General features: G+C 41.2%; 1 protein-coding gene across 1 annotated transcript in view; it reads left to right on the forward strand.

Moving 5' to 3' along the window:
• Nucleotides 1-9816: 9816 nt before the first annotated feature.
• LOC309569007 (phospholipase A2 inhibitor gamma subunit B-like) overlaps nucleotides 9817-15613 on the forward strand; it is a gene marked incomplete at both ends in the record, with an annotated part of 83111 nt that continues 77314 nt past the window's right edge. The window contains 2 exons of the mRNA XM_082274768.1: nucleotides 9817-9865; nucleotides 14648-14758. Coding sequence (XP_082130894.1) covers nucleotides 9817-9865; nucleotides 14648-14758 — 160 coding nt within the window. The remainder of the gene's footprint in view (nucleotides 9866-14647; nucleotides 14759-15613) is intronic.

The following is a 15613-nucleotide window of genomic DNA, read 5'->3' on the forward strand; positions in this document are numbered from 1 at the left end:
TATTGCTTGTCCTCTTATTACAAAGGTGTCTATGGGTCCTCTTCTTTCGTCTACCAGTTGCGTGGGAAGAGGGGTCCCTAAAGGGAATCCCTGGATTGTTTCATCATTAGTGGTTGTTGGCATTAACTCACTCTTAGAGGTTTTTGGAATAGCTCCTAGGTCTCTAATAACTCCCATAGCTGGGGTTGTTTTGGCATTTGGTGTGGATTGTGGGGATAGATTGCGCTTCCTGTTGGGTTTATCCATGTCTCCTACCATATTTTGATGTTTATTACCTCGTTTCCCTGATTTACCACTGTTGCCCTGTCCCTGTCTGATTTGATCCCTCTGCGTTGATCGAGCTGATGAAGCCGAAGATACAAGAGATAATTCTGAGTCGGATGGATATTGATAACTTGTCTTGTCAGATAGTATTTTCTGAGTTCTATTTTTGCGTGTATATGTGGATTTTTGCCATTTATAGGCGTAGCCTCCCATAAAGGCCAACTTATCCTTGTAAAATTTCAAATCTTTTCTCATCAGAAGAGTTTTATTGAAACTCTCCAGGTGACTCTGTAATTCGGATTCCCTTTTATTGTATTCTGAATGCTTGATAAGTGAGCGATTTCTTGTTTGCAAATTCTCAATATCCTTATCGATATCCATTAAATCCGACTTATATTTATCTCTCAAAAGCTCCATCATGTTGGAGGTACATTGGGTTAAGTTTTTTTCCCATTTTTCTTTAAAGATTATATCATGCACCTCAAAGGAAGGAAAGATTTGTATACGTAATCCCATAGGATTAACGTTTTCTCTTATATATTTGTCAAAAAACCTGATGTGCCAACCGAGGTTGGATTTTCTTTCCATTAATCGTCTAATTTTCTGAAAAAACACCTCTATATCAATATCGTTTGGGTTAGTGGTGGTACAATTTTTCTCGATATTATCTAGGAAATCCTCCCAGTTTTTTCCTCCTAGTTGTGCCATTTTTGCCATCATGGGAAAATGGGAACTAGTCCTAAGGAAGGAATTTACTACATATGAGAAAGATTATAAAGAGAGGCTAGCAATATAATCTCAGATATTTAAATATCCAGAGGGGGAGAGGGGGAGGGGAAAAAGAAAGGGATCAGGAAAAACCAAAGTACCTAGATTACAGTCCAATTAAACATACCAATATAACCATTGATTGCCAAGTCTACGGTCATAATATTAACTTAATTAAACATACATTGTTTACTATTGTAATAAACAAATATAGCGCAAATTAAAGAAAGGAATATATAACATTTTCTGAAGAAGTTTATTTATCCAAACCAGTAGGCAATGGCAAGTGCAAAGCACTTCTGGGGTTTTGCACCCCTGTTTCAATCAATATACAAGAAAAGGAAGGTGCCATGCCTAGACTGGTCAATGTACCCAGCAAGCCAACACCACATCCCTATTAATACATAGAACAGGAAAAAATAAAATGGTATCACTATCCCTGCGGACTCTATATGTGCCCCAGAGTAACCGCTAATGGTGGGCGTGAACCAAGGTGATGGGATTTTAAGGGTGAGGCTTGTGAGGGTATATGTTTAAGATAAATAATTCAAAAACAAGATAAAATAATGATTTTTATTACAAATTCATAAAAACAGTCACATACAGTGATACATCTTGATATCGCAAAGATACTTAAATGTATGTAGAACCATTGAAAAATGCTAGGGGTCACTCGTGTCCAACATGTTTCGCCGAGAGGCTTCTTCTGGGACAATACAGGAGTGGTGACCTCTACTGGTTCTAAGTATGAATAACATACAGTCAGTTTACAAAAATATGCCAAGTTAATTACAATCAGATATAGAAATTACAATGTAATAGGGCTCACCACAGATTGTATCTAGAGCAAAGCAGCCATATCAGCGTCCGTGTATCAGGGATCATGGCGATCCATCCAATGGCGGGTAATAACCCTGAACTACAAAGTCCAGCCAGACCTGATCCCGCTACTTTAACAGGAACCGGACCGAGCTCGGTCGAACGGGAGTAAATCTGAAAAGAACCAGCATTCCATAAAGGGAAGAAGCTAGTTACTAAAAATCCCATATGAGTTTCTTTTCACAACCTAAGCATGATCTCTTCACTGCTACTGCCCTACCATTGGAGAGCGTGGGTAACGTACCTATATACACCTGATTTCAGTATCATATGGGATTTTTAGTAACTAGCTTCTTCCCTTTATGGAATGCTGGTTCTTTTCAGATTTACTCCCGTTCGACCGAGCTCGGTCCGGTTCCTGTTAAAGTAGCGGGATCAGGTCTGGCTGGACTTTGTAGTTCAGGGTTATTACCCGCCATTGGATGGATCGCCATGATCCCTGATACACGGACGCTGATATGGCTGCTTTGCTCTAGATACAATCTGTGGTGAGCCCTATTACATTGTAATTTCTATATCTGATTGTAATTAACTTGGCATATTTTTGTAAACTGACTGTATGTTATTCATACTTAGAACCAGTAGAGGTCACCACTCCTGTATTGTCCCAGAAGAAGCCTCTCGGCGAAACATGTTGGACACGAGTGACCCCTAGCATTTTTCAATGGTTCTACATACATTTAAGTATCTTTGCGATATCAAGATGTATCACTGTATGTGACTGTTTTTATGAATTTGTAATAAAAATCATTATTTTATCTTGTTTTTGAATTATTTATCTTAAACATATACCCTCACAAGCCTCACCCTTAAAATCCCATCACCTTGGTTCACGCCCACCATTAGCGGTTACTCTGGGGCACATATAGAGTCCGCAGGGATAGTGATACCATTTTATTTTTTCCTGTTCTATGTATTAATAGGGATGTGGTGTTGGCTTGCTGGGTACATTGACCAGTCTAGGCATGGCACCTTCCTTTTCTTGTATATTGACTGTTTATTGAAACTCAGACACATACTTTATACCCCACAGTAAGATATCCCCCTCCTGATCATATAACCCTAACAATACAAACTGTAAACAGGAATATAATTAAAATACCTAAACAACAACCAACATAAACTATGCTAATCTACTTCTAGCAACTAATAGCTGACATTGATATAATTAACTTGAGCTGATTACCTAGTCACTTAAACCAGCCTAGGTGACCAGACTATTCAGCAACAAGGTCCACCCCCCTAAATACAAAGTACAATACACATTATTATAAGTATAAACATCCCACAATGGTTCAATAACAAGGTACAGCTCCGGATATGAGATTATGCTTCCCTGACCTTTTTAATTGCGTCCATATGGCGTTGGTGGGAGTTTGCCTTGGTCAGTGGGTTGCTTGAGTTCCGAGGGGCTAGGAGGCCATCTGTTCTTCTATCTGTTCTTCTATCTGCTCCTTGCAATGGTTTGGTTTTATTCAGTTCTCACCTGCACAGTATTCCTCATCTCTTTACCCAGTCATCGGTAAGATGTTCCTGGATACACTTTTATACTTTTTTATTCTTAAATTTTGTGTTTTTCACGCATGGGGCACTTGATTTATTTTAATATTTTTCATCTTTTTCTCTCATGCTCATTCACTTTTATCTTGGCATTCCTTATTCACCTAATTTTAGCTGATACATTTCGGGTAACTATTTACATCTTTTTTTCATTACGGTAGTTTTTCTGGTCTGATTCAACACACATGACCACTTTTTTCTTTTTCACCCTATTATACATTTTATATATATAATCACATATGGAATATGATAAATATATAGTCAAAATTATTTTTTCAAATAATCTTGTTTCAGAATATTTTGGTCACGATGTGCTCCCACAATTCCTGCCTATTTGTGCGATGTCCCTGCCTGCCCATTCTATGGGACAATTTCAGCTACCCCTCCTTCTCTTCCCGCCCCTGTTCTGACCTTGGCCAATATACCCGCCTCAGCCCCGGGTGAGACAGTTGCTATTGGGGTGGCTCCTTTTCCTCCCAAAGTTTTTGGGCTACTACAGTAAGTAGCTAAAATCTTTTTTATTTATATTGGAGCAAGTTGTTATATTTCCTACTCGATATCTGAAAATCGTTGTATTTTTATGATATTTGCAGATTCAAGTTTTAATCAGCTCCTGATGAGTGGACACAGAGCCACGAAACGCATCGAGCTTATAAGATATGAAGATAGACTACTTGAAGACTGTTTACATGTTTATACAGTATATACTATGTACTGATGAATTTAGTTATTCATTGACTGATTACTATGGAAATATTTATATGAATTTATATAATTCATGTTTAGTCTTTGATTTGTATATGTCTATTTTTTGTACTCTTTATGAAATATTAAACAAATTATTCATTATTCTACATCTTACATCTAATTGATATCTACTAATGACTAACCTCACTCAAAGTCCCACAACCCTTGTTACTCTTTTATTTTTATAAACAAGGTACAGTGGTCACAATTAGGGTTGAGCGAACCCGGACTGTATTGTTCGGGATCGTACCGGACTTTTGGGTATTCGGTACCTGGACACGGACCCGAACATTTCACTGTATGTTCGGGTACTGTCCGTTGTTCGGCAAGGTTATTTGATGTTTTTGGCGCGGTTTCAACAGGTGCAAGGCAGCCAATCAGCAAGCGTTTAACTAGTGTGCCCTTAGAAGCCATCACAGCCATGCCTACTAATGGCATGGCTGTGATTGGCCAGTGCAGCATGTGACCCAGCCTCTATATAAGCTGGTCACATAGCGCCGTGCGTCACTCTGCTCAAACTATACTAGGGAGAGGTTCCTGTTGCTGCTGCTACTGAGGGAGAGATAGGAGATTATTGTAAGGTCAGGCTGGAGACTGCTTTCAGGGAAAGAATAGGAAGAACCTTCTTTAATCAGACAGCGATCTACATTGATTGTATTGTGTGGGGGTGCAGTGCACGATCTTTATGCCCTGACCTGAGCCCAGTGAGGAGGAGAAAGGAGAAAAAAAAACTTTTATCAGTCTGTTAGGTGGGCGGCGTGCGGTGCTGCACATTTAATGCAAGCTCCGTGCATATGTGTCTGCTTAATCTGCATTTAAAAAAGAAAAAAAAATTCCTTCATATTATACTGTGACTTAAAGCGTTTAGGCACTGCAGTTCAAATCTGGTATTCAAGCACCAATTAAGGGGACAAATATTTTTCAGATTTTCATTAATAGGTTACAGTGAGATATACCCTTTGCATACTGTTGTATTCCGCTTTGCCATTAAAACCCATTTAGGGGGAAAAAGATTTATTGCAGCCTAGTCTGCTTATGTTACAGTGAGATACACCCATTGGATACTGTTGTATTCCGCTTTGCAATAAAAACTCATTTAGGGGATAAAAAGTTAATTGCGGCCTAGTCTGCATATGGTACAGTGAGATACACCCATTGCATACTGTTGTATTCCGCTTTGCAATAAAAACCCATTTAGGGGGAAAAAAAATTGCGGCCTAGTCTGCATATGTTAAAGTGAGATACACCCATTGCATACTGTTGCATTCCGCTTTGCTATAAAAATCCATTTAGGGGATAAAAATTTAATTGCGGCCTAGTCTGCATATGTTACAGTGAGATACACCCATTGCATACTGTTGTATTCCGCTTTGCAATAAAAACCCATTTCGGGGGAAAAAAATTAATTGCAGCCTAGTCTGCATATGTTACAGTGAGATACACCTATTGGATACTGTTGTATTCCGCTTTGCAATAAAAACCCATTTAGGGGGAAAAAAATTAATTGCAGCCTAGTCTGCTTATGTTACAGTGAGATACACCCATTGGATACTGTTGTATTCCGCTTTGCAATAAGAACTCATTTAGGGATAAAAAGTTAATTGCGGCCTAGTCTGCATATGGTACAGTGAGATACACCCATTGCATACTGTTGTATTCCGCTTTGCAATAAAAACCCATTTAGGGGAAAAAATTTATTGCAGCCTAGTCTGCTTATGTTACAGTGAGATACACCCATTGGATACTGTTGTATTCCGCTTTGCAATAAAAACTCATTTAGGGGATAAAAATTTAATTGCGGCCTAGTCTGCATATGTTACAGTGAGATACACCCATTGCATACTGTTGTATTCCGCTTTGCAATAAAAACCCATTTAGGGTAAAAAAAATAAATTGCGGCCTAGTCTGCATATGTTACAGTGAGATACACCCATTGCATACTGTTGTATTCCGCTTTGCAATAAAAACCCATTTAGGGGATAAAAAGTTAATTGCGGCCTAGTCGGCATATGTTACAGTGAGATACACCCATTGCATACTGTTGTATTCCGCTTTGCTATAAAAACCCATTTAGGGGAAAAAATGTATTGCAGCCTGGTCTGCTTATGTTACAGTGAGATACACCCATTGGATACTGTTGTATTCCGCTTTGCAATAAAAACTCATTTAGGGGATAAAAATTTAATTGCGGCCTAGTCTGCATATGTTACAGTGAGATACACCCATTGCATACTGTTGTATTCCGCTTTGCAATAAAAACCCATTTAGGGTAAAAAAAATAAATTGCGGCCTAGTCTGCATATGTTACAGTGAGATACACCCATTGCATACTGTTGTATTCCGCTTTGCAATAAAAACCCATTTAGGGGATAAAAAGTTAATTGCGGCCTAGTTGGCATATGTTACAGTGAGATACACCCATTGCATACTGTTGTATTCCGCTTTGCTATAAAAACCCATTTATGGGATAAAAATTTTAATTGCGGCCTAGTCTGCATATGTTACAGTGAGATACACCCATTGCATACTGTTGTATTCCGCTTTGCAATAAAAACCCATTTAGGGGATAAAAAGTTAATTGCGGCCTAGTCGGCATATGTTACAGTGAGATACACCCATTGCATACTGTTGTATTCCGCTTTGCTATAAAAACCCATTTAGGGGAAAAAATGTATTGCAGCCTGGTCTGCTTATGTTACAGTGAGATACACCCATTGGATACTGTTGTATTCCGCTTTGCAATAAAAACTCATTTAGGGGATAAAAATTTAATTGCGGCCTAGTCTGCATATGTTACAGTGAGATACACCCATTGCATACTGTTGTATTCCGCTTTGCAATAAAAACCCATTTAGGGTAAAAAAAATAAATTGCGGCCTAGTCTGCATATGTTACAGTGAGATACACCCATTGCATACTGTTGTATTCCGCTTTGCAATAAAAACCCATTTAGGGGATAAAAAGTTAATTGCGGCCTAGTCGGCATATGTTACAGTGAGATACACCCATTGCATACTGTTGTATTCCGCTTTGCAATAAAACCCATTTAGGGGAAAAAAAATAAATTGCTGCCTAGTCTGCATATAGTACAGTGAGATACACCCATTGCATACTGTTGTATTCTGCTTTGCAATAAAAACCCATTTAGGGGATAAAAATGTAATTGCGGCCTAGTTTGCATATGTTACAGTGAGATACACCCTTTGCATACTGTTGTATTCCACTTTGCAATAAAAACCCATTTAGGGGAAGATCCGAAATTCGATAAATATGAGGAGAAGGTCAAATAAGGGACGTGGCCTGGGTCGTGGTGTTGCTGGTGGAGCTCCTGTTGCAAGGAGAGGATGTGGTCGATCAGTGCCAGCTACATGCACTGAAACACCTTTCTCAGCTGCGAGTAGGCGACAGAACCTGCAGCAGTATTTGGCAGGGCCTAATAAGCCTCTAAAAATGTTGAGGCCAGAACAAGTGCAGGCAATAGTAGATTGGGTTGCTGACAGTGCCTCCAGTTCCTTCACATTGTCTCCCACCCAGTCTTCTGCTGAAAGGTCAGAGGTGGCACCTGCAGCCGATGTCCATTAATCTTTCACCTCACCCCCTTGCAAATCAGCCAAACAGTCTGAGCCCCAAGTCATGCAGCATGACTTCTGCTTTTTGACGACTCTGTTAGCATGGTTTCCCAGGGCCATCCACCTAGCCCTGCCCCAGAAGTGAAAGAGATTGTGTGCACCGATGCCCAACCAATTATGTCTCCAGACGAGTACATGGGAGGACCATCGCAGCACGTCTCGGATGATGACGAAACACAGGTGCCAACTGCTGCAGAACCGACAAGGAGGGCAGGGATGAAAACTGGGTGGAAGACCCCACATGGAATGAACGTCATGCAGGTGACCTGAGTGGTTTGGAGGAAGAGGCAGTGGTCGCACAGAGCCACCAGCACAGCAGAAGAGGGAGCAGGATGCAAAAGCGGAGCGGCCGTGCCCTAGACACTACGCCTGCTGCTGCCCAATGCAGCAAGGGACCGAACACACCAAAGCCAGCTCAAAGGAGTTCCCTAGCAAGGCAGTTCTTCAGACAATGTGATGATGACAGGACACGAGTGGTTTGCACGCTGTGCAATCAGAGCCTGAAGCGAGGCATAAACCTTCTCTACCTGAGCACAACCTGCATGACCAGGCATCTAAGTGCAAAGCACGAGCTGCAGTGGAGTGCACAGCTCAAAAACCAAGAAAGGTCTCTGGCTCCTCCTGTTTCCTCTTCTGCTGCTGCAGTCTGGCCTCTTCATCCACCTCTGTAGTGACAGTGGCACCTGCCACCCCGCAAACAGAGGATCTGCCAGCAAAACCACAACCTGGGTCACCAACAACCATCTCCACAATGTCCCGTGGAACCGTTCAGCTTTCTGGGAAGGGAAATTCACTCCTGGAATAGTTCTCATAGGAAAAAGGTGTCTCCACTGAAGCTTTATCACTAATCCTTGTTTCCACAACAACCCAAAATTTTCAAAATCCAGTTGTCACAGGGACAGAAAGTGAGGTGAAGTCTTCTGAACAGGGTTACAGACAGAAGAACAAATGATACAGGGGTGTTAACCCTTCCCTATGCTATCTTAAAAATGATTCTTTTGGCTGGGGCTACAGCTAAAAAATGTACCTGTTCCGACTTACAAACAAATTCGAATTAAGAATAAACCTACAGTCCCTATCTTGTTTGTAACCCAGGGACCGCCTGAAGTTCTAGGGTTTTTTTCCCAACCAGAAAACGCCCCTGCCAAAAACTGCTGATAACAGCCTATGTGTGCATGGACACATAGGATAACATGCTGGGGAGTTTACTGGCTGTAGAAAAAAATGTCTGACGCCAAAAATCAGCAGCTGTAAAAAACGTCCCGTGTGCATGAGGGCTAAGAGCGGAGACTGCGAGCCAGGTCTTCCCGTCCAACATCAGTGTCTGACCTCACAAATGCGCTTCTGGAAGAATGGTTGAACATTCCCATAGACACACTTCTAAACCTTGTGGACGGCCTTCCCAGAAGAGTTGAAGCTGTTATAGATACAAAGGGTGGGCCCACTTAATATTGAACCCTACGGACTAAGACTGGGATGCCATTAAAGTTCATGGGTGTGTAAAGGCAGGCGTCCCAATACTTTTGGTAATATAGTGTATGATTTATGTGAATGAATTATGGCGAACAACACATCTCTGTTTAGTATCACTTTAAGGTAAAACAAAGGACTTTGGAGATCTTCAACACTTTTGTTTTAGTTACTTTTATTTTAGTTTGATGACATGCAATTAAAATATTACAGTGGTACAAAACTCACACACCCATGTTCTAGGCACAGATGCAAATAGTCTACCATACCTTTCCATGAATCGTAATACACATTGTTCTACTAGTGGAATATATGTAAATGAGTATATGACATTATGTTTTATGGTTAAGGTTCAACATTTAAATATTTAATAATATTACCAGCATTCTACAGAGGCTCTGGTATTATTCCATCTCTATGCTGGCACTTGCCGTATATATCAAGTTGTGGACAGAACTGAGAGCAGCCCAGCAAGTGGAGTGAAGAGTATATCCCAGCCATGACCCTCGGACGTCTATTGCTTCTACTGTCAGCTGTTACTGGAATAAGTAAGTAAATGGTTTAGGTCAGAGGACATCTCATTGTTTTGTCTGTCTGTCTATCCATCGATCTATCTATAAGTGCACTATATGGGCAAAATCTGGTGGACAGTTGACCATCAAACCTACAGGAGAATATTGGATGTCCCATCCCAAAACCCTGAGAATTATTATGTAGTTAGCCTTGCTTTACAGCTATGACAGTGTCCTCTCTTCTGGGAAGACCTTCCAAAAGATTATGCAATTTTTTGGAATTTGTGTCCATTTGGTCAAAAAAAAGATGATTTGTGAGGTCAGGTAGTGATGTTGCATGAGAAGACCTGTCTCACAATCTGAATTTCCAATCGGGCACAGTCCCGATAGAACAGAAAAGGGTCTTCACCAAACTGTTACCACAAGGTTGGAAGAACACAATTGTCCAAAATGTCCTAGTACATTGTAGTATTACCAGAACTGGAAACACAATCCTAAAAATTTGGTGGGTTCCATATACATGTGATTGTTTATTGTATAGTTGTATTTCTCTATCTATCTATCTATCTATCTATCTATCTATCTATCTATCTATCTATCTATCTATCTATCTATCTATCTATCTATCTATCTATCTATCTATCTATCTATCTATCTATCTATCTATCTATCTATCTATCTATCTATCTATCTATCTATCTATCTATCTATCTATCTATCTATCTATCTATCTATCTAATTTACCTGTCCATCTATCTCTAGACCAGGGATTCCCAAACTACGACCCTGCAGCTGTTGGAGAACTACACATCCCATGATGCATTGTAAAACTCTGACATTCATATACATGACTAGGCATGATGGGAATTGTAGTTCCTGAACAACTGCAGGGCCGTAGTTTGGGAATCCCTGCTCTAGACTATTTAACCATCTATCTATTTACAAAGTATCTATCTACACTGAACAAAATTATGAACGCAACACTTTGGTTTTTGCCCCCATTTTTCCTGAGCTGAACTCAAAGATCTAAGACTTTTTCTATGTACACAAAAGGCCTATTTCTCTCAAATACTGTTCACAAATCTAAATCTGTGTTAGTGATCGCTTCTCCTTTGCCGAGATAATCCATCCACCTCACAGGTGTGGCATATCAAGATGCTGATTAGACAGCATGATTATTGCACAGGTGTTCCTTAGGCTGGCCACAATAAAAGGCCACTCTAAAATGTGCAGTTTTACTGTATTGGGGGTCCGGGGGGGTCAGAAAACCAGTCAGTATCTGGTGTGACCACCATTTGCCTCACACAGTGCAACACATCTCCTTCGCATAGAGTTGATCAGGTTGTTGATTGTGTCCTGTGGAATGGTGGTCCACTCCTCTTCAATGGCTGTGCGAAGTTGCTGGATATCGGCAGGACCTGGAACACGCTGTCGTATACGCCGATCCAGAGCATCCCAAACATGCTCAATGGGTGACATGTCCGGTGAGTATGCTGGCCATGCAAGAACTCGGATGTTTTCAGCTTCCAGGAATTCTGTACAGATCCTTGCACCATGGGGCTGTGCATTATCATGCTGCAACATGAGGTGATGGTTGCGGATGAATGGCACAACAATGGGCCTCAGGATTTCGTCACGGTATCTCTGTGCATTCAAATTGCCATCAATAAAATGCACCTGTGTTCGTTGTCCATAACATATGCCTGCCCATACCATAACCCCTCCACCACCATGGGCCACTCGATCCACAACGTTAACATCAGCAAACCGCTCACCCACACGACGCCATACACGCTGTCTGCCATCTGCCCTGTACAGTGTAAACCGGGATTCATCCGTGAAGAGAACACCTCTCCAAAGTGGAAGACGCCATAGAATGTGAGCATTTGCCCACTCAAGTCGGTTACGACGACGAACTGCAGTCAGGTCGAGTCCCCGATGAGGACGACGAGCATGCAGATGAATTTCCCTGAGACGGTTTCTGACAGTTTGTGCAGAAATTCTTTGGTTATGCAAACCAATTGTGGCAGCAGCTGTCCGGGTGGCTGGTCTCAGACGATCTTGGAGGTGAAGATGCTGGATGTGGAGGTCCTGGGCTGGTGTGGTTACACGTGGTCTGCGGTTGTGAGGCTGGTTGGATGTACTGCCAAATTCTCTGAAACGCCTTTGGAGACGGCTTATGGTGGAGAAATGAACATTTATTTCACGGGCAACAGCTCTGGTGGACATTCCTGCAGTCAGCATGCCAATTGCACGCTCCCTCAAAACTTGGGACAACTGTGGCATTGCGCTGTGTGATAAAACTGCACATTGTAGAGTGGCCTTTTATTATGCCCAGCCTAAGGCACACCTGTGCAATAATCATTGTGTCCAATCAGCATCTTGATATGTCACACCTGTGAGGTGGATGGATTATCTTGGCAAAGGAGAAGCGCTCACTAACACAGAATTAGACAGATTTGTGAACAATATTTGAGAGGAATAGGCCTTTTTGTGTACATAGAAAAAGTCGGAGATCTTTGAGTTCAGCTCATGAAAAATGGGGGCAAAAAACAAAAGTATTGCGTTTATAATTTTGTTCTGTGTAATTAGACTATCTACCTACAATGTCTACATTCAATAACTGTCTACCTGTCTATCTACAGTGCATCAACTATCTATCAATCTGTCTATTTACAATGTCTGTATTCGTTATCTATCTATCTATCTATCTATCTATCTATCTATCTATCTATCTATCTATCTATCTATCTATCTATCTATCTATCTATCTATCTATCTATCTATCTATCTATCTATCTATCTATCTATCTATCTATCTATCTATCTATCTATCTATCTATCTATCTATCTATCTGTCTATCTGTCTATCTGTCTGTCTGTCTGTCTGTCTGTCTGTCTGTCTGTCTGTCTGTCTATCTGTCTGTCTATCTATCTATCTATCTATCTATCTATCTATCTATCTATCTATCTATCTATCTATCTATCTATCTATCTATCTATCTGTCTGTCTGTCTGTCTATCTGTCTATCTGTCTATCTATCCAGTGGTGCTAGTGGTGTCTATATTCATTAACTGTCTATAGTGAGGGAAAAAAGGTATTTGATCCCCTGCTGATTTTGTAAGTTTTCCCATTGACAAATAAATTATCAGTCGTTCATTTTAATGGTAGGTTTATTTTAACAGTGAGAGACAGAATAACAACAAAAATATCCAGAAAAACTCCTAAAAATTGATTTGCATTTTAACCACTTTAACACTAGCCACTGTGCTGCTACTGCGGCACAGTGGCTCGTTATCGTCTAGTGACGTATACCTACGTCGCTAGACTCCTCCCCTGTAGGTGGCGCTCGCGCGCCGCCGGAGGCGTGCTCCCGCTGTTTTCATTCACAGCGGGAGTCGGGCCAGGGGAGGAGCGGCGGCGGTCGCCGCTGCTCTGCCCCGATCATCGGGGAATCCAGTTTGGAGATCCGCCCGCCTGTTCTGGTGCCGGCATACAAAAATTTTAATGCTTGCACGACAGATTCTGTTCGGCCGAAAGTGCGCTGTCGGCAGCATCATACTAACAAGCCTACAATCGGCCGATCGGTCGTCGGTTGAATATTTTCGGCCGACAATCTGCACGTGTGTACGGGGCATAGGCATAGCTGAACATCCGATCTGTCCCTGGCTCACTCAGTCACCTCCCCCCCCCCACATGTTAGTAAGCACCAGGCATACATTAACCCCTCCCTCGCCAATAAAATTAACCCCTTCCCTGCCAGTGTCATTTTTACAGTAACAGTGCATATTTATAGCACTGATTACTGCAGTAATGTCACTGGTACCCCCAAAAGTGTCAAAAATGTCAGTCAAGGGTCCGATCTGTCCGCTGCAATGTCGCAGTCCCGCAAAAAAAATCGCAGATCGCCGCCATTACTCGTTAAAAAAAAAACACCAAAAATGACAGAAATCTTTCCCTTAGTTAGTAAACGCAATAACTTTTGCGCAAACCAATCAAAATACGCTTATTGCGATTTTTTTTTACCAAACATGGGTAGCGGAAAACAAATTGGCCAAAAATTTAAAAAAAAATTGATTTTTACATCTTTTTTGGGGGGAATTTCATATAAAAAAATGTTAAAAATATTGTTATTTTTTCAAAATTGTCGCTCTTTTTTTGTTTATAGCGCAAAAAGTAAAAATCGCACAGGTGATCAAATACCACCAAAAGAAAGCTCTGTTTGTGGGGAAAAAATGACGTAAATTTTGTTTGGGTACGGCGTCGCATGACCGCGCAATTGTCAGTTAAATTCGCACAGCGCAGAATCACAAAAAGTGGCCCAGACGTAAGACAGCAAAATGCTCTAGTGGTAAAGTGGTTAATGAGTGAAATACGTATTTAACCCCTTCGCAAAACATGACTTAGTACTTGGTGGCAAAACCCTTGTTGGCAATCACAGAGGTCAGATGTTTCTAATTGGCCACCAGGTTTGCACACATCTCAGGGGGGATTTTGTCCCACTCCTCTCTGCAGATCCTCTCCGAGTCATTAGGGTCGGGGTTTGAGGCTGACGATTGGTAACTTGAACCTTCAGCTCCCTCCACATATTTTCCATGGGATTAAGGTCTGGAGACTGGCTAGGTCACTGCAATCTATCTATCTATCTATCTATCTATCTATCTATCTATCTATCTATCTATCTATCTATCTATCTATCTATCTATCTATCTATCTATCTATCTATCTATCTATCTATCTATCTATCTATCTATCTATCTATCTATCTATCTATCTATCGTATCCAATTGTATAATTTTTCCTATTTTTTGTTCCAGATCACGCCTTAATATGCATTTATCCTCCAGACTATTATGGAAATCAGGATGTGAATTTCACCTGTCCATCTGACACCTATTGTTCCACCAAACTCATAGAACAGTCATCAGGTACATTTCATTCCATAGAAAGAGAATTTTTGCATTTTCTTTGTGAATTTTTGAGCATTTAAAAAGTTGCTGCTCAGTATCTTTTGCCAAGTTGTTCCTCTATGCAGGTTTGAATCCACATTCTAGATTCTAATATAGATCTGTGAGGTTGCTGTTTGCTCAGAGTCCTTCCAGGTTTTATCCTGTGTTGAGCCCAGATGAAGGGGAATTGGGTTGCCCCCAGAAATGCTTTGGATGTTTTTATAGGACCTTTCTTTTTTTTTTTCTCCAAACAGTTTATTAAGGTAAAAAGCATACATAGTACAAAAAAAAAGAACAAAGCAGTAATGGGCATTTAACAAAGCCCACAAAAATGAGCAAGTACAAGAGTGATATACAGGTAAGTAGTACAATGCATGTAAGGGATAATAAGCGATCATAGGCAAACCCATAAAGTGACATGTAGCACCAAGGCGCGCAAATAGAGAGCCCGTGGGAGTGCCAGGTGAATATGGGTCTATTGAAAGGGTTCGTTGGGTAGAGCACCCTCCCACCTGGTGGGAACCGGAGTATGAGGGTTACCTATGAGAAAGCCTAGTGGTTCCCCCAAACCCAACACCCCTTAAAGGGAGCTACCTGTGTCAGAGAGTGGGGGACCCACCGCAGAAGAGTGGGTTATCCGGTATGAACATCTCTGAACATGGGCGCCACAACTGTCATCGGTGGAGCCAGAGCCACCTCAGAGTGCTAAATGGAGAACCCTGAGTAATTTAGTGAGAGGCCTAAGAGGGAGGGAGGGGATGAGTGAGGGGGGTTGGGAAGGAATATAGGAAAGGGGCCAGGTAGGGCAAATGAGGAAAAACACAAAAGGGAGGA

This window comes from Pelophylax lessonae (assembly GCF_965119305.1).
Source record: "Pelophylax lessonae genome assembly, chromosome: 12".
Taxonomy (NCBI): domain Eukaryota; kingdom Metazoa; phylum Chordata; class Amphibia; order Anura; family Ranidae; genus Pelophylax; species Pelophylax lessonae.